At 36.9% G+C, this 22838-nt stretch overlaps 1 protein-coding gene across 1 annotated transcript in view; it reads right to left on the reverse strand.

Annotated features, from left to right (window-relative positions):
* Positions 1 to 8651: 8651 nt before the first annotated feature.
* The window catches only part of CEP89 (centrosomal protein 89), a 30238-nt gene continuing 16051 nt past the window's right edge, over positions 8652 to 22838 (reverse strand). Inside the window, exons 14-19 of the mRNA XM_068411320.1 lie at positions 21034 to 21214; positions 19967 to 20134; positions 19156 to 19297; positions 18115 to 18204; positions 11717 to 11886; positions 8652 to 9212 (exon numbers count right to left, since the gene is read on the reverse strand). Of these exons, the coding sequence (XP_068267421.1) occupies positions 8996 to 9212; positions 11717 to 11886; positions 18115 to 18204; positions 19156 to 19297; positions 19967 to 20134; positions 21034 to 21214 (968 nt within the window). The 3' untranslated portion in view covers positions 8652 to 8995. The remainder of the gene's footprint in view (positions 9213 to 11716; positions 11887 to 18114; positions 18205 to 19155; positions 19298 to 19966; positions 20135 to 21033; positions 21215 to 22838) is intronic.

The following is a 22838-nucleotide window of genomic DNA, read 5'->3' on the forward strand; positions in this document are numbered from 1 at the left end:
TGTAGCTTTGCAGTATCTCAGAATGGGGACTTTCCATTCTAACCTTGCTACTTCACGGGTTACTTAATTTTAATCGGAGGACCACTCTGTTTACTTGCACTTGCTCTTCTTTGAGTCCTACCATTAATAGATGTGCTGTAAGAAGTGATCTTGCTCTGTCATCTTTAAATGCATTTTAATTTTTTTCTGAGTAATTGCAGGCATGCTGCAAGTGGAATATAAGAAAACAGTCTTTTTTTAATAGCTGTGTCGATGCTGGGTTATGCTGCTGGATTGCAAGATCTTTGCATCTTGTAGGAGTCAATAGGAAAGATTAGACGACTATGTAGTTCTTAATGCCCGTGTGGTTTTTAAGTACCTGCATTTTTTTTTTTTCCTACTTAGTTCTTCCTTACAGCCTAGTTGGTTTTGCCCCTGGGACAAATACGGCTGTTGAAAAGATCTTCAGGTTTGCTAAAGGTTTTGCACTAGACCTGCCTGAACAGTGCACATTTCTTAGTATGACAAAGATCTTCTTTTTATGTTTTTTTTAAGCACAGCTGTTCAGAGACTCTTCATAAACTTGTAAATGCTGGGTGTGTTGTTCTATCCAAAAGATCACAAAAAATCAAGGAGTCTCTCCTTAAGGGTATTCTAAAGGAATTTTTATGGCCTCTGAAGAAAATTAGCTTGACTATATCGAATTAGGTTTTTTTCAGAGCTTTCAGGAGCCAAAGTTTTTAACAGTGTTTCAGAGCCTGATCAGAATTCATGATTTCCCTAATATACAGCCGGCTCCTCTTCTTTTGCCTTTTGAGGAACGAGCACCTCGCTTTGATCTCCTTTTTGAGTCCAAAATTCAGGTTGCATTCCACCGGTCTTTCATCAAGGAGGGATTACCAGATAACATTGGCTTTGGAAGATTGCATCTCTAGTGTGCCCATTTCTAGCTGAGGAAGAAAGCGGTGAATACTGAGGCAGTCCGTAGGGGTTACGATGTTCTGTGCTACCTAATTCTGAAGTCTCAGTTTAATTTTAAATTTACCAAAACCAGACATCTGATATGTAAACTAACTTCTAAGTACTACAATATGAGATCTTTAGATATTTAATATATGAATGAGTGTTTATGTAGGTATGTTGAAATTAATTTAGTACAGGAAAAAAAATCAGAGCTAAAAAAACCTGGAGATCTCACTCGCTGAGAAACCACAATTTTAAAGAAGCCTTCAAAGTGCATCTGCTCTTCTAGATTCAAGCTGATTGATGCTGTAGAATTTTTACTATATTTATTTACATTAGATTTGCAGAGTAGGACGAGTGCTCAGAGCTCTCCTAAATGGAAGAGCTGTGCCTGGCCAGCCAAGGGTTTTAGTCCCAGAGGAAAAGCTTAGACCTCCTGATTGCAGTGTGCCAGTATAGCGGCATGAATTTTTCATGGTGAAGAATCTTAGGAGGCTCTCTTCTGAGCTGTTGAAGAGCAATGTTCTGGCTAGAAAGATAACAGCATCTTTCTAGCTTAAAAATAGAGGAAGAGAAAAAGAAAACAGCTGGGTTTAAATGACTTCTAAAGGTGGGGGGGGGGGGGGCGCAGAATTTTCGAATAGGCTAGAAATTAGAAAATGAATGACCCTTAGTTCACAGGACATTAGGATATACTTATTTTAGTGTGTCTGCTGAGTGTCAGAATCTCCCTGCTATTTACTTAACATCTGAAGCACGGAGTATGCTGTACTCTGCTCTGACAACCGAGTAAGAAGTAATGCCAGTACATTTTAACAGTAGTTGGAAAATGCATTGGAACTACTGATGTTCATTCTAGACTCTCCAGCAGTTTGTTTTGGTTTTGGGAAGGTGGTGGCAGCAGTGTTTGCTTTTTGAATTTATAATCACATTATTTAATCCAAATGTTTTTCTAGGGAAAATGATGTTCAGTTATTATGGACAGAATATGCTCTGTAAATTCAGCAATGAAACTTTAATGTGACTGCAGTTCCACAAATTCTGAATTGTTTTCTCATTTTCTTGATAGGAATTGAAGAACACTCCATGTTTTTGTGTTGTTTTGTGAAAGGAGGCTGAAACAACTTCATTGGTTCAGTTTACAGACTGGAAGATACTGTAAATGGAAGGAAGGTGCAGTGTATCAGAATCAGTACGCTCTGTCAGCAGTGGTTGAGGTAAAATAGTAAGTTGCTAACGTCAGGTGGGTAACAGAAAAAAGATAAATTGGCATGGGTAGAGTTTTTGTAGTAGAATAAAACTGCCGAATCATTTCTTTAATATAGTGTCTATATTTAGTATAATATCTGTGAAACAAGGCAAAGTAACATGCTTGGAAAATCTCAGTAAGTGCTGGGCATTTTAGGTGTAGTTTTCGTCAATACCAAGTGTAGTTTTCATGTGCTAACCAAGCTCATTTACTTGATTATGCAAAATTCCAACACATTCACACTTGAGTGTTTGGAACTTGTTTCTAAATACAAGGTGATGATTTACTTGGAACAGGATAGTTAACTCTTCATTTTGGCACTTTAAAGGTGCATAAAGTTGTTACCTGTGCAAGTAGGAAGAGTATTCTGTTTGTTTCTTTGTAGTACAATAGTAAATAGCTATGACACTGGACTATAAAGGAATGAGTTGCAGGGAGTATGAATTTAACAGTAATTCTGTCAAAATAAACTGGTTTTATTTCTCAAAGTAATAAGCCAAGTGGATGCAGAAGAAACAGTAAAACATATGTCAGTTTTGGAAGGGCTTTTATTGGTGACTTTCTTTATATTCTCACCAGCAAACCGTGGCGACGAGGTCTAAAAAAATTTTTTTTTTTTTTTTTTTTAAATCTGTAGTAGAGTAGATGAAGAACTAACTTTAAAACTTGGGAAGAAAGAAGCAGGGGCTCACTGTCAGGCTGGGAAAAGGTTTGTTCTGTAGGAGTGTGTCCTGGGTCTGGTCTGTTCTGTAGTTGTATTTATGTTGCAGCTGACAGAAGATTCTGTGAATGTGCAGATTTGTGAGCAGTACAAAGTAGGGAGGATGCTGTAATAGAGTGGGCTGGTGAAAGGCGAGAATGTAGTGCCCAAAGAAGTTAAAAGGATTCCTTTGTTATACACCGTTAATGAAAGATCAAACCAGCATCTGCCAGTAGTGGCCCAGTAAATCCTCCTGTAAGGGTATTTTTCAGTGATACTAGATTTTCTGTAGTGTGCTGAAAACTACACCAAGCATGGGAGAGAAATCGGAACAAATGTACCAGCTTCATAAGACATAATAGTTTGAATCATGAAAAGCTTTCGTGGTTCCTTAATTATTGCATGTAGAAAACATCCTGAAAGCTTTGAATTCACTCTTGTGACCATCGAGCAGAATTCACAGTATGTGCTAAGTGATTTCTATGCAAATCTTGCCAGCTGGAGAGAGAAAAGAAGACCTTTGTTTGTCTGTTTGATTGCTGCAGGAGGTACAGGCTTCAAAGGTTTGTAATATCCATATAATGTCCACAAAGTACACGGGAGTACTTTGGAGTTCAGGTAACAAGTTCTACATGAATGTGTGTGACAGAAGCTCTGCAGCCTCTGTCAGCTCCAGGATTGTGAGTTTCTTAGGGCAGTTGTTTTACGGTTCAGATTGCACCTTTGGTTCTTTTTTTCGGTGCTGTTTTCTTCCATGAACTTTTTTGTTCCATGAACTTCATCCCATTACTTAGTTTGGCTTGGTTCAAAGGTTACTTGAAGTAATTTTTTTCCATCCTTGGTGTTAACAGAAAAGTGAAGAATGATTACAAGTTTTGTTTCTTCCTTGGTTTTCACACACTAGTTAGAGAAGAAATCTGTAACTTTGTGTTTCCCAGAAGCTCCCCCTAAAGATGAGCCTGCAGTAACTGTTGCCAGGTGATTAGCTTTCTTGTGGTTTAGTGCTATTGTGCTTTTGTATGTAGTAGCAGGAGTGGAAACAATTAAATTGGTCAATGGCTTGTGTTGTATAATATTAGGGCTAGGGAGTTTAACAAAATTGTAGTGGGGGAAGTCTTTCACTCTGTGGAGAAAAGGTAAGGTAACCAGATCCTAGTAGTTAGTTGGGAGTCAGCTGCAGCTGTGTCTAATACTGTAAGAGATAACTAAGAATTAGAAATGTAAATATATTATCTATAGTAAAATGCCCTGTATTGTTTACTTTTTATTCTTTTGCATTGTTTACTTTCATTATTTATTTCTCAGCTGAAGCAAGGTGAATGTGGAGCTTTCTGTTGTGTTCGTACAGGTTACTTGAACAGCCTTTTGCAGGTGCTGGCAGAAGGATTTTACCATGAGTCAGCTGGTGCCTGATAAATGTCAATGGAAAAACAGTAGGCAGCAGGTGTGAGCGCCTAGGGAGCACTTCTTCTCTAAGTAAAAGCCCAACATCCATTGCAACCAGAACAACTTCAAAAATTTGCAAAGATGGTAAGATCACACAAGATCAGTTACTGCCTCGATATTGTAACCCTTGCCCATTTTGCATGCTTTTTCATACTCTCATTTTTTATAGCAGTATGCTGTTTAGGTGCTGTTCATATCTTCTAAGCATATCTTGTATAAAGAGGTGCTCAGTGTACTGGAATCTGATGGCTTTGGTCTTAAAGACCATTTAATGATTTATGACCATTGTCATAATCTCTGTTCATAAGGATCACAGACTTTTTCAGGGCAACTTCTCTGAAAACTAAAGCTTCATATATGAAGTTTGAAAAAGAGCTGAATTCCTACTACTTCTGAAAATGTTTATGGTTACAGTTCATGTATGTCAGAGCAGGGTGACAGCAATCCCTAGTAAGAGTCCTGTTGTTTATGCACTGTACAACTATGTCAAAGACATCAAATACAGTTTTCTCCTGATTTGGTACTTTATCACACAAGGAGTTTAACATTATGAAAACCTTTGTTTCCCTTCGGTAGGGACATGCAGGTTTATTTTGAATGAATAGGAGTTCCTTTAGCTGCTTTTAGTCAGCTTTTGCATCAGAAAAAAAAAATGTTTGCAGTGATGGTGAAAAGTGCATCTGGTTCCTAGCAAATGTAGTGCTGTGAAATGCATCTTTCTTTGCTGAAGGTTTCTCTGACAAATGTGGTTTTTACAACGGCCTTTTGAAATACTTTATATCACCTGTAGGTTTTGGCATGCTAATGTAGAATTGTTTACACTGGCTAATTACAAGGAAGCACTAGTTTTTGTGTCTGTGCTAAATAGTTCTAGTTAGAACTATTTCTTTAGGCTTACGGAGCTATCCCTGGTACATTGCTAAAATGCAGGGCATAAGAATTAACATTCAACTACTTTTTGTAGTGCTGTCTTGATCCCCTGTCCTTTTTACTGTGTTATTTTAGATTATATAGGCTAACAAGTTTTTTCATACCAAAATCTGAGAAATAAGTGTTTGTGCTTCTTCTCAGAAGATGATTAAAATCATAATGCCAGTGGGGAGGAGAACTAGTAAGTATTAAATAGTGTTCAGAATACTTGCATGTATGTGTGTGCAAAATGATTACCACAGTGAAGATGGAAAAATTCAGATAGACCCATCTTTATAGTGAAAGTGGTGCCTTTCTTTTCACCTTTGATCTTCGGACCACAACTAATCCTTAATTAAACATTAGATTGACTTAGATTGGACTATGTGACACCATTCCCTTACAATAATCTGATACTGTTTTAAAGGGAAGAACACGTACCAGCAACTGTTTTTATTGCTTCAGGTCTCATCCTAACTTATCCTGTTTGCTTCTAACTTCTGGAGCACCTCTCTTTCCTATCTTCCTGATGAGTACTGCAACAGAGCAAGAAGAGTGTGACTGTGGAGAAGAATCACTGTGCACAAGGTAGCAGTGTGTTTGAATCGGGTTTTTAATATAGCTACAAAAGGCAAAGGTAAGGAAGGTAGTTGTCTCTGACAGCTGAAGTGAAACGGTGTGATACTGTCTTGCCTGGTCACCTCTCATGAAGGCTGTGGTGGCCATACCCGAGAGCTGCTGGTCACTCTAGTCTTTAACTGTTATTTCACACTACGATGAGATGTATCTATTTCTTTAGACTTGTCTGCCTGATACCCCTTTATTTAATCTGTCCATTTTTCCTGCCCCTTTGATAAAGTTAAATGAATTTCTGTTTGTATCAATATCTTACTTGACTGGAACTCAATTTGAAGTATGTTATAGACTAGACTTGCCAGCACTGGCATCTGATTCGCTGATTACGTTCTTTTGGTGTTAAAATGTTGTTTCATAGGCAGTGCATCTTTATGGAATTAATTTGTACTGAGAAACCAATACCAGAGGAGAATGTTGTCTGTTCATTCCAAAGGGATGGATCTTGTACGTGCATGATAGCATGTATTTGGTATTAATAAACAAAAAAAAAGGTTTCAATTTTCCATATTCTAACCTAACCCATTTAAAGGTATTTTTTTTTCTGATTTTGGATGGAACGAAAGTATTCTGTAATTTGTTTTAGTTACCTGACCTGAATCAGGATTCTTTCTGCTGGATAAATGCCTGTGTTCTATGGCAATATAGAGAGAAAAGTATATTCAATCTGTGAAAAGTATATAAAGTATTTTCAGTCTGTGAAATAAAAGGTCTCTGTATTGGAACAGTTAAGTTCCAGCCTATCTATCTGTCATTCTCTGCATTGGTTACGTTGCATCTTTTTGTGGTTCATGATGGGTTTATTTGCCTAATCCAAATTGTAATAAAATCTAACATAGCAACAGTGTTTATGGGCCTGTTAACCTAAGGACAGGCTGAAGGACCTTTTTTCCCAGTGGCAGAAAAAAGCAGTTCTACTGAAGAGAGAGCAGCATGTTAACTGGGCGCAGTTCTGGTAGCTAAAGGAGCGAGGTGTTCTCTGGCCAGCTGTCACCGTTCTGTACAGCTCCAGTCACCGTTCCCAAGCAGTGCCAAACCTTCTGTCGGGCGGTGGTGGGTCAGAGCCCGCCGAGGTGCAGCTTCACCGGACAGCAGTTCATGCCACAGTGAGGCTGTTGAACTGCGTGACACATGGGTTGGGCCCTGCCTGGGAGAGGGCACTGCATTCTGCTCTGTTTGGAGAGCCTGGGAATCCAGCGTGAACAAACTTTTTTTCCACCATGTAACTTTTCACTTTTCTAACACCCATTTTCAAATAGCGTGTAACTGCGTATCATCTGATCCGTAAGGGTAAGTTGGAGAAGTGCTCAGTGCTTCCTAACCATGCTCGGTGCTGGCATCAGGAGCTTAGCACCTTCCTTGGGTGGCATTTTCAAGCAGTTGACTTCCAGATTGTGTGTGGGGGTTCAGGGGGAGTATATGTTATGAATTAAAAATGCATGTAATTTAAAAAAATTTTTTTTTAAATGTACTGATAAACTCCCTGTAGTAATTCCGTGTGGGGCTTAGTTATATAATGCAGTTAAATTCGCCTTAATTGCACCTCCTAGATTGCCTCTGTTTTCAATATTCTGAAGCTGGGATGAGTCAGTAACTGCCACCATATACAAAATGCCTCCAACTGGGATGGTTTCCAGTGGCTCATTTGTTTTTTTTTCTGGTGGTCAAGAAAATTATTTTGTTTTTATTTTTAACTGCTTCTTACGCATAGAAGTGATGGTGATCAGCCTTTAAGTGCTTTACTTACCTTTTTGAGACATTGGATTTTTGTTTGAATATTTTCAGTAGTGGTGTTGCCTGCTAGGCAATCTTAACTCTCAAAATTATCAACTTTGTTAGTAATTTCAGTGGGATTATTGTTTTTTTTTCCTTAGTGTTTAAATGTTGTGTTTTAATAAAAAATGAAATATTCTTTTGAAAAAAATCAAATGTGTGTAATGCCTCTCTTTTGTTTATTTTCTAATCCTAAAATCGGTGGTCTGCAGTAAACATTATTTCATGTACTTTTTGTACATAGAAGCATACTAAAAACAAGTGTTTTAATGCAAGATGAAAAACATCTGGAGCCTAAGATTTATCTTTCATCTGAAAGAGATTAAGGGAGGACCAATTCTTTTTCTTTTAGCTGTTTATGAAGTAGAAAATGTGTTTCTTTCCTGTCAGAAGGAACTGGAGAGAAGTACCTGTCTAATAATTCTATTTGTACGATACTTGACACTTGCAAATGTGTTTGTTTTTGTTAATCTGAAACAATTCCAGGATTTTACTGCCCAAGAATGCTAAATGGGTGATATGGACATATGTATTTAACATAGCTTTTAATAGGATTTTTTGGTATGCCAAAGAAGTGGTCCTGAGCCACAAAAGGACTTTTTCATCCATGGGACATCCGTGTTTTCTCAGATTTCTTGCAAATGCTGTGGAAACTGAGTATGGATAATCTCCTAGGGATTTGATTAAATGTTAGCTCATTTAAAGTTTAACAATGTTTTAATAATATGCAAATGAAAAAGCATGTGTAGCACTTCTGAACAGAGTGTTAAGAGTGTCACTGTCAAGGTGCTGCCCTTTGAACCATATAATAAAGCCTACTCTAAAATGGAGCTCTGAAAATGGGGAGCAGATGTGGCCGAAGTGTTAATTCTAAGACATTCCCAGTTTACTTCAGTGGAAGAACAGTAATGCCAATATGGAGAGAGTTTGGAAAATCTCACTTCTATTTCTAAGGAATTACCAAGATGACAGTGGTTTTTTTCCCTGTGAAGGTGTTTATTTTTACAAAATCTTGAGATATATTAAAAAATAATGCTGGGTGCACTATTGTGAAAAATCAACAATTACGAAAGACAATACAAATACACGTCATAATCATCTAAAGGCTGGCACTGCTGCAGAGAATGCCCTGGGGAAAAAAAAGTGGCTTCTGAAGCTACTGAATCTGAAGTGGGATGAACGGAACCATCAGGAGGCGAGTTGCGTCCTCTGCTGGCATCTCGTCCCCTTTGTGAAACTATGGAAGGACCTTGCTGATGCCTGGGCTCCTATAAAGATCCTTAGAGGTCTCAGATGAGATGCATAAGGCATCTTTATTCTTGCCACTGAGATTCTTGTGGAATTTAGTTTTTAGTAGGGGATGAAGGTTTCACATCACAATAGCTAAAATCATGTCCATAAACTAGGTCCTTCTGAGAGATTTCATCTACGTGTGGCTCATGCGCTGTGACAGTATTCCACATGTTGCTCTTCCCCAGGGATTTATGTAAGAGTTCTCTCATTCTCCTGTTTTCTTTGGATGTGGATTCCCAAATGATGTCAAGTTCCCCCTCCACTTTCCTAGAAAAAAATGAAGAGAAATCCTAATTTTAAAAACACTTTTCAGCGGTACATAATTATGGTATGTGCATGAGCAAATTATACACTGCTTGTATTTAGATGCTTGAAATTATCTGACTGAAATTTGTTCCTATTTTGTTTTTTAAAAAGCCCACTAAATGTAATGCTAGAGAGGATATGATCAGGAAAGAAAAGATTTGGACCTATGTAATAAGTTGGATTAAGTTCACAAAAAAGAGCAGCGCATGTGAGATCCAGATGTCGTGACTGCCACTGTCCCCTGAATCAGGATCCGTCGTGACCGCAGTTCCGCTTCCTGCGACAGGTATGTCTGTGACGCGTGCCCCTTCTGCCCGGTGCCCGGCGTTCTGCGTCTCTCCACTCAGGGGCCGAAACTGTCCGATCAAACCGAGGGTTAGACTTTGTGCTGAGCTAGTGCCTCTTTGCGCAGGTCAGACAGAAGGGGTGTAAACTTTTTTGGGGGGGAGGGAGGCAAAGATAGTAAAGGACAGTCCTTGTGGCATTATAACCTTATGGGCCAATTTCTCTGACTGCCCAAGCATAAATGAATGAATTATTTAATGTTTTCTCAAGGAAAATGTTATTTTTCAAACATGGCAGCTAACATCAGTTAATAACGCAGCGTATTTCAGCTGCAGACTTTTTAGAAGTTATATTTGGTCAAGGCTATGTTCCCAACTTTCTTCTGACTCGCTTCCAGTATATGTCAAAACAGAAAATAATCAGGAAAACAAGATTATTTGGAAAGCAAAACTGTTGCATGGAAAATGAGCACACAAATCTTCATGCTATAGACTTCTCTAACAGTCACTTTAAGCCGTGACCTGAAGCACTTGATAGAGCTAGCCCTTTACACAAACTCTCCTGAACACCAGGTTCTAAAAATGAGAAACAAATCAATGCAAAACATAAATGTGTTGAGATCAAATGCTCTCAGGCTACATTTCTGGCAAAAGAAAATATATAATCAGTACTTCTTGGAGAGCCCTTTGTGATCTATTGAGAAGCAATTTCTCATTTTTGAAACACCAAAACTGTAGATGACTTTGTTCCCACAGAGTATACTTCTCCTTGAGCCAGCAGTAAATATCTAATGCTACCAGTTACTCCGTATACGCTTTACAAAAGCACTTACTGTTATCCTCAGCTCACGCTTCAGGGTGTTGTAGAAATTTTCACATAAATTGTTATGGAAGTTCTCATGAATTAAGACTAGAATAATAAATATAAGTCAATCTAATAAACACAGGTGGGCTTTCACAATCCATGAATATTGTTCTCAAAGCTCCTTGTGTAATCCTGACCTACGACTGAACAAATCATCAATCAAAGCTTAATGAGTAGCTAAGCAGGAGTAGGCCTAGAAGTATTACCTTCTGATGCCTTCAGTAAAAGGGATGTATGGTTAACTTTTCTTTACTTTAAAAGAAATATAGGATACTTAGAAATAAGCATTAATAGAAATAAAGTTCTAAATAGACTTTAGCTATTTTAGGTTAATACTTAGGAGACACTGGCAGTGGAAACCAGACTCTGGTCAGCCCGGATCAAGACGGGACGCTGATTACAGCAAGAACATTAAGGATGGGGTGTCGACCGGAGCCGGAGTGGAACCAGAACGTAAAGATCAGCTAAGCAATGGAAAAGAATGGACTTTTGTGGACTCCTGACAATGGACTTTTGTGGACTCTTGATGAAGGAAGAAAGAGGAATTGAAATAGTTAGTGGATTTTTAACAGAAGCTCGTGAGAAGTTTGTGATGTAACTACATATTAGTTTCTATATAAACTGCTAGTGAATTTGAGTCAGGTACCAGTCACTGCAGTGGTGGTCCAACTCTGAGTTGCTTCGATAAAGAATCAGCAAACCTAGAGACCCAGGCTCTGCCAATTTTCTTTAACAAGGGGATGTGAGGCACAAAAAGTAAAATTACGTGATTGAACTCCCCCAATCTGTCCTGAGTTTCACCCATTGGTTGACTGTGGCCCTTTGTATTGTAATCTTGGAAGATTTTCAGCATCTTGTTTTGTTTTGAAATCAACTTTTATGCCTTGATAGGGACAAGCTCCTGTTCTCTGTTGCCACTTCTCTCAATTGCAGTCTGCATGCAGTGTGCACAGCACTCTTATGTTCTTCTATTCATAAACAAGAGCTTAATCTGGTTTACCCTTATTGTAGTGCAGAACATCACCCAGGCTTTATTTCATCTGCTAATTTCTAAAACCAAGACTTTTTTTTTTTAATAAAAAGATTGTTTCATTGTTAATGCTTCAAAAGGTATTTTTTTTGAGCAGGGAAGGATGGAGTTAAGAGTAGCTGTTCAGCATTTTCAGTACAGCTAAAACATGGGTGAGAAAAGACACCCAGAATATACCATATGAGGCTCTGATGAAAAGCAAGAGCTTGCAGCTGTGTGCAGTTGCCTCCCCCCAACTTTTCCCCATCAGACCTGCCTGGATTGCTGCTGCCTGGGACTGACTGACCTTTTCTGCTGCAGCACTTCATCGAGGGTTTCCTGTTTGTCTTGCAGCAGACACTGGAGGTGCTTCACTTCTTCCTCGTATCGAGCAGTCTTCCCGGCAAATTCCTTCTCCTGCTCAGTCAGTTTGAGACTGATATCTCCAAGCTTCCCAGATGCTTTCTTTTTATATACCTGTAAGGGTTAAAGATAATATGAAAAATGTGATTATAGAAGAAATAAGGATAACTCACTACCAACAAAAGAAATAGCTAGAGATACTAATTTACAGTTTAATCTTTACATCAGTGCTGCCTTGCTTAAATATATCAGGTAGGTTGCATTATGGTTTTTTTACCTATTTGTTAATTGAAGGTATTACACTTGTACGTTGTTCTAAATACAAAACCAGTGTACAGCGAATGCCATACCATATGTTTGGTTTATGAGCGAAAAGAATTAGCTGCAAAAAATGGGTTTGTTTTCCAAGATGCAAAGCAATACTTTATAGCCTGTTGCTTACCACTTGTCCAACAGTCATAGTTATCAATGCATACCGTGAAAAAGCGTTTGCGTTTTGCTAGTTCTTTAATCTTAACATTAAGAGGAAGAAAAGAGTGGCTTTGTGTTTTAAAATATCTTGCTGCTTCACGTATTAGTTCCTTCTGTTCAGTGAAGCACATTTTATGCTTATTGGCCGCAATAACCAAATATATTGATCTAATCTCAAAAACAATAAAACATTTTTGTACAAAGTGATTTTGCTTTCCGAAATAACTTCCCCATTAAATTACACCAGGACACCAGGAATTGAAAAATACAGCTTGCGTATTGTTACACGTTTCTACATGCTGCTGCTCTCGACAGAAACAACAGGTATTATCCAATATTAGCTTTTTTCTCATGATTACAAACAGAAGGCTTAAACTGTTAATTGTATCTGCAGAATGCGATGTTTGATACTGGCTATAAGACAGAGTTTTGAGATGGAAGCACCTCCTTTAATAAAACTGCAAACTATTTAATGAAGCTTTGAAAATACTGCTATTTATGTTTTGCTAATATGAAGTTTTATCGAAGGTGTTAACCACTAAGGTTATATCTTCATCTGAATCAGAGCAGAAAGTTTGACTAGGCCTTTTGGAGGAAGGAGGGAAAAAGAAGGCATTTTTAAGTATGTGCTGCAAGCTCCGTCATCCTTTACACAGACTGTTTCCCTTTTAGCTCTTGTAAAATGTGTAATGTTGGGAGTTTCATTTTCTGCAGGTAACAGGATAGTGCTTAATAATAACATTTACCTAGAATGTTAATCATTCAATATTTAAGGCTGACTGCAATAGTTTTTTTCCTTAGCTTTTCCCTGTCAGTTCTAAGAAAAGAATTAGAAGCCTGCAAGTTAACCAGTCACATCACTCAACTTTTTAGATTCCCAGAGAAGTCTTCAAAATGCAGAGTTAGATGCTTGCACTTGTAGTGCTATGGGGGATAAAAGTAAACACGTTCCTTCTGAGCAGAGGGCTGCTTAGAGCCAGCCTAGAGGCAGGGCAGAGCACAGGAAAGCAGCTGAACTTTCACCTCTGTCAGTAAATGCCTCTTCCAGCTCCAGACCCGAAACCTGAAATGCTCTCTTTAGGGCAGGTGCCTATAATTATTTCAGAGAACTAGAGAGAGCTGCCTCTCTTCTAACAGATAAAAGGCTGATAAAGAAAGCAGTCAATGGTATTGGTGAAATCCATTTTTTTATCTAGTGATCATTGTTATCCAGCTAGCAGGAAGTCTGTGTTTTAAGCTGCACTCTGCAAGAGATGGATGGTTCAAGCCTGTGGCTCCTATATATCCCATAGCTGCCTCAGTTGGCTTGGCACACCTGCTCTTCATTTGCCAACTGAAGCTGTGTCACATGTGTGGAATGGCTGCAAAATCAATGGGGCACAAAGGCCAAAAGTGCACCATTTTCTGACCAAATGATTAGGGCATGAAACTAGGTATGAGGGACACATAGTTCTGATCTTGCTCCTACAATTGATTATAGCTAAGTCTATTTCAAATGCATAAGCTGGCTCAGCAGAACTTCAGCAGGATGGGTGAAGAGTGCCCAGACTGCTCCATACTCGCCTGTGGGCGCCAGGCCAGGTCGGGTGGTTCTGGGCACACTGACACGCGCAGCTGCTGGCACTTACAGATCCCTCATAGCAGGCTACTACCTTTGAATCGTTCAAGACAACCTCCTATTAATTCTCCTCTGAAGTGAAGCAGGTAGCAGTAAACAGATTGGTGGCGACAACAATTTTCAGGAAGAGGGTGATAACACGTAGCTGGAAGTGGTAGTATTTTCCTCTAGAGCTGAAAAGGGCAGTCTGCCCAAGGTCGTGGCATCACAGGTATATCGTTAGCACCCAAGATGAGGAATGATCATGGATGCAGCTGCTGATACTGAAGAGGACATAATTTACACTCTTCTAACGTAGTTTGAAGAAGGTATACTCCTGGGCACCGTAATTCTTTTACACCTCATGTACTAAATTATAAACTGGAAATTGGAGAATAACAGAGAGCCAACAAAACATTATTTGTACAAACATAGGCTGCTGGCCACGATACATGTAATGACCTGGTCCCAAGATCCTTGTTGAGGCAACAAAGCTACTTTCTGTCAATCATACATTGTTCTTCTCCTGTCCTTTACCAGTAAAAATTAGTATCGCCCCTTCCAAAAGAGATCAGTCAGTGTGCTATAATTCTGATCCTGACAGGATAGCCCTGTAATGGGAATCCTGATGAAATTTTTACTGGGCGCTACGGAACATAGACTAGATTTATGGTCCATTAAGGGTTTGTTTCCGTTTCTTAACACCTCTATTCTCTCACCTCTATTTAGTCTCTGTGAAAAGGATGGGGACAAAATCACAGAATTTTGTAGAAATTTAGAAATGTAGAAACTTATATTCAAAAGCCAACAAAATAAAGAAAATGTTCATCTGTAATTGTGGTGTTATGTGCCACAGTAAATGAGCTTCCTTATTTGCAGATTGATATTGGCACACAGATGAAGGGTAAATAGTTAGGAAATCAACTGAAAAGGGAAAAGCTGTTTATGCTTGAGAAACTTTAAAACTGTGTATCCAAAGGTATGAGACAGTTGTGTGTGTACATGGCCTGCTTTGACAAAAAGTGATCTAGTACTAGATAAACAGAACTGACTTTCTATTTTAGACACATAAGATAAAACTGACACAAGAAAAGGAAATTGAAATTTCTTTTACTTGAGTCTTACTTTATTCATGAGCTCCATGAACACAAAACACTTTGCAAACTAAGCCAATATTGTGAAATAAATTTAAAGCTGGAATTATCTTGAAATTTAATAGCTCACTAGAGAAATGACTTTATACAGGATATTTCCCTATTCTTATCTTACTCTGTTCTTTAACCTATTCTTATCTTATTCTGTTTCTTTAACCTATTTATTCTTAACCTATTCATATCTTAATTCTCTTCTCCTACCCTGAAGAGGGGTATGATGTAGTATTCTATTCCCATATATAACAGAACATGCATAAATACAGGAGAAGCCTTGAGTTTACTTGTTTATAATCTTCCCCCTGGTTTTCGAACTTGTAGGTTGAACTTGCCAAATTTTAAAGGTCTCTATAACCAGGAAGGCTTGGAACTGCTTTTTCAGAAACTGTGATTTTGCCTGGTACTAGCAAGCTTTTGGGAGCTGAGGGAAGATTTGGTAATGCTGAATTTCCATTTTCCAAGTAACGAAGCAAGTGGCTTAGTTTTATTAATTTTATGAAACAGAGCGCTGCTACAGTGGTAGGACAGATGAATAACCCAAATATTGGGCTGTAGCATCAAGGCAACATTTAGGAAATACTTGCTCTTGTTACATTGCAGGTTTATCCTAAAAGGTTCAAAAGACTTGAAGTTTGAAAGGTACTTAAATGTGCTAATGCTAAATGTTTACTCTTAATTCCATTGCTTTATAACATACCACTACTCTCCTGGCAGCGATTGTCTAACCTCTTCCTCAAGCTCTAGTAACAAAGTAACTTGCTAAAATATGATATATGCAGTTTCTGCTACCTCAAGGTAGACTGCAGAAGTGGTTAGTTAATACTTTGAAGAAAAAAAAATCCATTAAAAATACATAAATTTAGTGATCAGCTGTCATGTGCAATCTCTTATTTTAGAGATTACACATTGATAGCAGCAATCAAATCAAATCTGTAGTTGTTATCATACAACTGAAAGGTGGTTAAAAACAAAACAACCAAACACAAAAAAACCCCAATTCCACTCCTGTTAGGAATCGTAATTCTGCAAAATCCTGATGTAGAAGAAGTGACTTTTTAGTTTGCTGTTGTGACAAAATTGAGGCTTTGACCTAACTCATCACTTTGGTATCTAGTTAGTAATTTGGAATTTTCTACATACAATGTTAAGGTGATTCTTGTTTCTCTGCAAACTATTTTGGCTACCAAGTGTACTTTAGAGGGGCTTAGTGTGGTCATTTGTTCTTATTCAGAAATTGTCGATCTAAATTTGTTATTTGGCTTGGAACCCCCCAAAAAATATTCTAGCAGGAACCTAGCACTACTTTTTTTAAAGAAGAATCTTTGAGTTCATAAAACTGCTGTGTATGCTTAAAAGATTTTCCTTTAGGATCTTTACCTGTGCATGGTTGTTCTTTTTAGAATGTTTAAGGAACCAACACACAAAACTTAAAAAACTAAAATAATCATCCTTGAAGAACAGCATACAGGGAAAAAAAAGGTACAAGTATATAAGTTGGTTTGTGGTTTTTTTTTGTTTTTTTTTTTTTTAAAGGGCTCCTGCCTTTGCTCAACTCTGGAAATAGGTAGGGGAATTAATAAAGCTTCTATTTAGACAAGTGGATTACCTGACTGGAGATGTTTAAGAAATTAAGGTGTTTTCAGCAAAGAAATAAGTGATACTACCTTTTAGCAAAGTTCAATTAATACAATAACCAAGCAGTAGCTGATATTTTAAGGTGATTTGTGACTGTTTTAAGTCCTCTGCTTTACTGACAAAGATTAAGAACAAAAGAGTTTTGCAAGTAGATTAGTCTTACTTTTGCTAAATAGAAACAGCAATATTTAAGAATTTATTTACAGGCTGTTTTTTCTAATTTCCTTTAACAGTTGATAGGTTAAGAAGGATTTTTTAATTTTATTTGCTTTTGCACTTAAAATTCACAGCATGTACTGCGTGTAAATATTCTTAATTTTATGCAAGACTTTTCTCTATCCCTTACAGTAGTCACAGATCTATTAAATTGCAGAAAATCTGTATTTAAGAAGAATACAAGCCACTGTCTTTGTAGGGAAGATGTTTTCTAAATTTAGATACGAATGACAGTGAAAAATGGCTAAAAACTTTTTATAGCTGTATTAGTATAATTAGAGAATTCTTTTATGGTATTTTTTAATGCATTTTGGTATTCTATGAAGGGTTCCTTACAAATTCTAGCTATTTTTCAGCTTAGTGCTCTCCCTTTACATCTACAATTTGGTTTATTTTCTTTGTTGCTAGTTCCTGGGCTGTGTTGATCCTTACAAGGAAAGCACAGAAGGAGCTGGTCTATGTAGGAGTAGCAGCATAGGTCTTGACTGAAAAACTGCAATGTATGGAGACTCTGCTTTAGGGTAAACTGCACAAACTTGAATTAGTACAAAACAGTTTTTGAAACTAATATACCTTACTTTCTATAGATAGAAACAAATATGCTAGATATCCTGCTCCTTCCTTTTTTTTCAGTTTACAGTAAAAGCAATTATTGTTGCACCAAAGATGTTAAAACATCACAGTTTCAAATGTATTTCATGCTATACGCTGTTATCCTGCAATTACGCACTATGCTTTGTATTCGTTTAGACAGTTGTAAAGATAACCTATAATGTATTCTCTAGTTAGGCTAGATGTTTGAACAGCCTCTGCATTTCTAAACCTCCTCCCCTACGGCCATATATAGTACTTGAGGTTAACTGTACACTCAAGATACGTTTTTCTTTTTTTATTCTTCCAAATCTAATTGTAATGGACTTCAAGTTGAAGCATTACTACAGCCTCAGAAAAGTAGGAGAGAGAATAATTGGGCTACACTAGAGAGCAAAAATGAAATACAAATTAAGTACAATTTTTAATTATTTTTAGAACTAGTCATAATTCTCCAGGTAATGATGTAAACGCAATGATCTGGCAGACATGCCATGTACAAATATAATGAAAAAAGATATTTGTGAAAACTATAATGATGATCTATTTTGCTTTTTAAAAAGTCTTTATAAAATAATCCATGTCTTTCATAAAAACACTGACACAGATGAACTACTGACTTTTCTCATTTAAAAAAGCCAAAACATTTTACATAATACTTAGATTAGAAATACTGCTTACCTTAACTTTTTCTTCCAATCTTCCTAAGCGTAGACTGCCTTCTACTATTTTGTTGAGAGCACCATGATTCTCATTTTCCAAATGTTTGACCTGTGAACATATAGTATACATAACTCAAAGTAATCATTATTTTAGACAGGGCAGACAACATACATACAGTGAGGAAGACGAAGCTATTCTGTTTTAAGCTCCAATAGTCTGAAGAACCAAGATGGAAAAAGAATCCTGGAAATTATTCTAATAATGGCTAATCAATAATTTGAAAACTGCCTGCTCTCACTAGCAAAGCTATACCTTGAAACAGTTTTATTCTGAAAGGATCATAGCTACTGGTACTGTAAACCCAACTAATTCTGCGTATTTTTCTACAGATGTAGAAAGTTCACAAAGTTTTGTGAAATGGTTTCCAGGACCAACGTGAAGACAGAGTACCAATATGTAAAACTGAAATTGTGTCCAAGATCTTGTAAAGGGAACAAAGTGTACCGATAAATAAGCCCAGTAACTTCCATGCCAGACACTTCCACTAAACAGAAGTTGTTCCAAAACTCTCAACCAGCCTGTCAAAATGACTGCTCACCTAAAGGGAGCAATAATGTGCATGTGCTTCCACAGTAGAAGGTCCATACAGATCACTTCAAGGATAATAGTTTACCTTTAGATTCAGAAACGCATATTAAAAATTTATGATTGCGTGCTATTTTTCAGTACATGTAGCTTCAACAATTGAAGCCGATCTCTAAAATCAGATTAAAAAATTCTGTTAAACTTGATATATACCATTGCAGACCCTAATGCTGATGTGAGTGAAGGCTTAATTATGTTATCTCCAAAAATTAGGGTAGTTGCTTTTAACCACTCTTCTAGAAAATAATCTTCCGCTGCTCCTGTCCTATTTACAAAACTCTATTGAAATAGCTAAATCCTTAAACTGAAATTATAGCTCACTCTCTTGATAATGCAAATTAACAATAAGTTGTGCTACTAGGATGATATTGTGTGAAATATCAATTAAGTCATTAATTATTTAAAGGTAATTACCAAAAACATGTGATGATCACGTTCCTGAGCTGTCTTCTCCACCAAACCAATAAGGTTTGTTAGATAGTGATGGGCTGCAACTTCTTTTTCTGTTGCTTCCTCCAACTGCAGTATCAAAAGACCGATTTTCTTCTTTAATCTCCTATAAAATTAACAGAAAAAGGAAAATCTTCAGATTGGGAATTAATAATGGCATTAAAAGAACTTGCACTGCATGTGGCAAATCAACTTGTACAAGTCTCAAACAATCAAATATACTGTTAAAGATGCATTGGCTCAAAATATTTGCAATGCTGAAAGTCTCATTTCCCACTTTTTGGGGCTGTTTTTCTTTACAATATGTTGTGTAAATAACAACAGTAACAATGATACAAAAGAACAATTTGTGCAATGGCCACAACCTCATATTTCTTAAGAAATATAACAGTAATATTGTTTTTACTTTTTAAAGTATTGTGAGCCCAACTCTGAACCACTTGGGTGCGTAAGAAGGTCTTCAAATAGTGTAATACCTCTTTTTTAGGTGAGTACACAAATGATTAATTGGTATAGCTAACTACTAGCATTAAAGATATATTCTTAATTTGCATCTAGACATAGAAAAGTGTACATGAGAACATAAAGTAACTTTGCTAAGCTTTTTATGACCAGGCCTTTAAATGTGACAAAGATATGTTCAGTAAACATGTTTTTCAGTAATGGGTAGAAATTACACACTGTGGGATGTCAGACAATGTTTTTATAGACATTTCTGCTGTTATTTTTAGAAATATAAGCATTTCTACGTAAGAAAATGAGAATGTGATATTACCTGTTTGTCTTTTGTGTCATTTCCATCTCAGTTTCCAGAATCTTGTTGTCAGCCATGAACTTATTTTTCTCTAAAAGCAGAGTCTTGTTTTGAGCTTGCAGTGATGCTATCTTTCCCATGAGATCTTCCACCTCACAGCGCTTTTTATCCTGTTCCTGTTGTAAACAGCTGCAAAAAACACGAGCGTAGAACAGGCATCGTGTGTAGACCTGGTTTACTGAAAAGCTAAGTTACAGTAACATACCCATGTTGAAGGTATGAAAAAGATACATTGAGAATGCTTAATGTTCCATGGTGACAACAGAGAGGTATTACAATCTCATGACATATCAAATCATGAATGAAGCATAATACAAACAAAATTATTCAAATAATTCATACTGACTGCACTTGAAATAGAATTTAAATTATAAAAATATCCTGTGTGGTCCAAATGTATTCCCTTCCTCATTTTTTTTTCAAAGAAATTACTAGCAATGCCAAAAAAAGGTCTGAGAACTTCTCAGGAAGGCACTGTACCAAGAAACAGTAACTTGCACTATCCTAGGCTTTCAAGCAAAATAAATTTGCAGGATGTCTTTAGAAAAACATTACTTTACAGACTGTGCTGCATGACTGCACTTCTGTGTTGTGTTGTTTTGTGTTATTTCCATGTTGTAAAGACTGGAGAAACGTAGTATTTTTAGTTTAGAATTTCAGGATCCTTCAGACATTTTCCCAAAGATGGGAACAAAAGAATGAGAATATTTTATATACAGTGTTGATAGAAGTAACTAGGATTGGCAAAAATTCTATTTTTAATGCCTCCTCTTCTACTATTAAAAAAGGTACATTTAGCAGTACATACTCTGCGGTAGAAACACTTCTACTGATGTCTCTAGAGCTGGGATTTCCTTCTGTAGTTTTGAAATATTTCTTTACCTTTCTTTGTACTTTGGTAGTTACCTTCAGAGATTACCAGCATAAGTTTCCACTCGCCTCCTTCCTAAAGAGTGATGCGTACACAGATCTGTTCATGTGAATGCTTTGTAGAATTGTTTCTCTGTGCGCTGTATGTAAACTTGTACCTTTTTAAATCATTCACCAAAGCAAAGTGCTCCTCTGCTGCTATTCTGCTATCCAGTTTGGCTTTCAGGTCTTCACAAGCAGAACGCAAAGCTTCCAGCTGCTTCTGGTACTCTGCTATCCCTCCTTCTTGACTGCGTATCTTATCTTCTAAGATTATTATCTGTTTGGTCAATTTTGAGGCTTTTGGAAGGGGAAAAAAAAACAAACATAGGTACAGCAAAATTAATTCAATCACCCAGTGAAACTCCAACTAAACCAGCCATATGTTAATTCCTAGTTGATCATCGTATTATGTAACAGAGGATTTGTCAGTTTGTTTTGTATTTTAACAGTTTGGATTTTTTTTTGCTGTCTCAAGCAGTTTATTTTGGCAAAGTGCCAAAACTTCAAGACTACCTCTTTTCAGGGCTATAAGGTATTTGCTCATTGAAACGTCATTTTACTCTGAAAAATCCTCTGATTCAGATTTTACTAATTCCAGAAAATAACCTAAAATGGAACATGACTTTTGTGGCCCAGTAGATAGGACACACATCTAGAGACTGCCTAATTTCTGTTCACTGATCTCTGAGTTTTTCCTGTAGTATGTATTTCAGTCACGGCATATACTGCCAAAACAGTTGTAGGAACTGAATGGAAGATTAGGGCTCCTGTTTCCTCGTGAGAACTCCAGCAATAGATGAAAAAATCTGTCAGTATTTACTAGTGATGTTCTGACAACTCACACCAGATCAAGCTATTTTGAGATTTGGAAAAGGGAACACCTGATTTTGGGGTATTGTCTGGCCTTTGGCCTGGTACATGATGAGTTGTTATCTTCTAAACTCAGGTGGCTATAGAGAGATAAAACTCTAAACAAAAAACTCAGAAACTTTGAAAGCAGAAAGGAAAGTATTTATGGACTTAGGTGGCAGATGAATAAAAAATTTCAGAATTGGAGTTTTGCTATATAGGTTCACTTAAGGAAACTATTCTCATCAGCAACTTATGTTAATTGCACATAATTAAATATTTTTCAGAACATCCTAATCTGTGAATTAAGATTCAATCTTGCTTTTTAAAATTCATTATGAAATGTTGCTTTCAGTTTTGGGACTTTAAACTATAACATGCTTGTTCTTTTTCTAATATCCAGTCAGAAGGCTGGATATATACATTTCTAATATCCAGTCAAGAAATATCCAGAGGAATCTGCCAATGCAAAAAATAACTATCAGCAGAAAAATGAATCTTGGTCAAGAAATAATATTTACAAGCAACACAAGGAATATCAAGTGTTCTGAATTCAAGCAAATACAAACCTCTGATAAAACAGCAATAGATAACAGATTATTACTTGAAGATGCATGTAAATTTAAGCAGTATCAAATTACAAAAGTGTAAATTCAAATACTGTTACTTGTGATATAATTATCTATATTTTATTAACTGATAAACATTGGTTACAAAGCAGAAAATGAAAAAAACCTACAAATTCTAAACTGGACATTTAAATAAGCAAATAATACCTCACAAATACCAACCTGTAAAGTTTAAAGTGCTCTTAAATTATGAAAATGAGTGTATTGCTGTTTAACAGTTCTTCTCACTTTTTCAGAGGAAGCACATCAAAATGGAGTATGCAGTATAGTGTCAATAGGTGATACTGACATTGCTTTTCAGTATCGGTTGATATCCAGAGCTTGATCTCATATTAGTGTTACTGGCAGTCAGTGATGCTTTGTAGGCATATATGAACTTGCAAAAAAACCCCGAAACAACCACCGAAACAACCAAAAAAAAACCATAAACAAACAACCAACCA

This window comes from Nyctibius grandis, chromosome 12 (assembly GCF_013368605.1).
Source record: "Nyctibius grandis isolate bNycGra1 chromosome 12, bNycGra1.pri, whole genome shotgun sequence".
Taxonomy (NCBI): domain Eukaryota; kingdom Metazoa; phylum Chordata; class Aves; order Nyctibiiformes; family Nyctibiidae; genus Nyctibius; species Nyctibius grandis.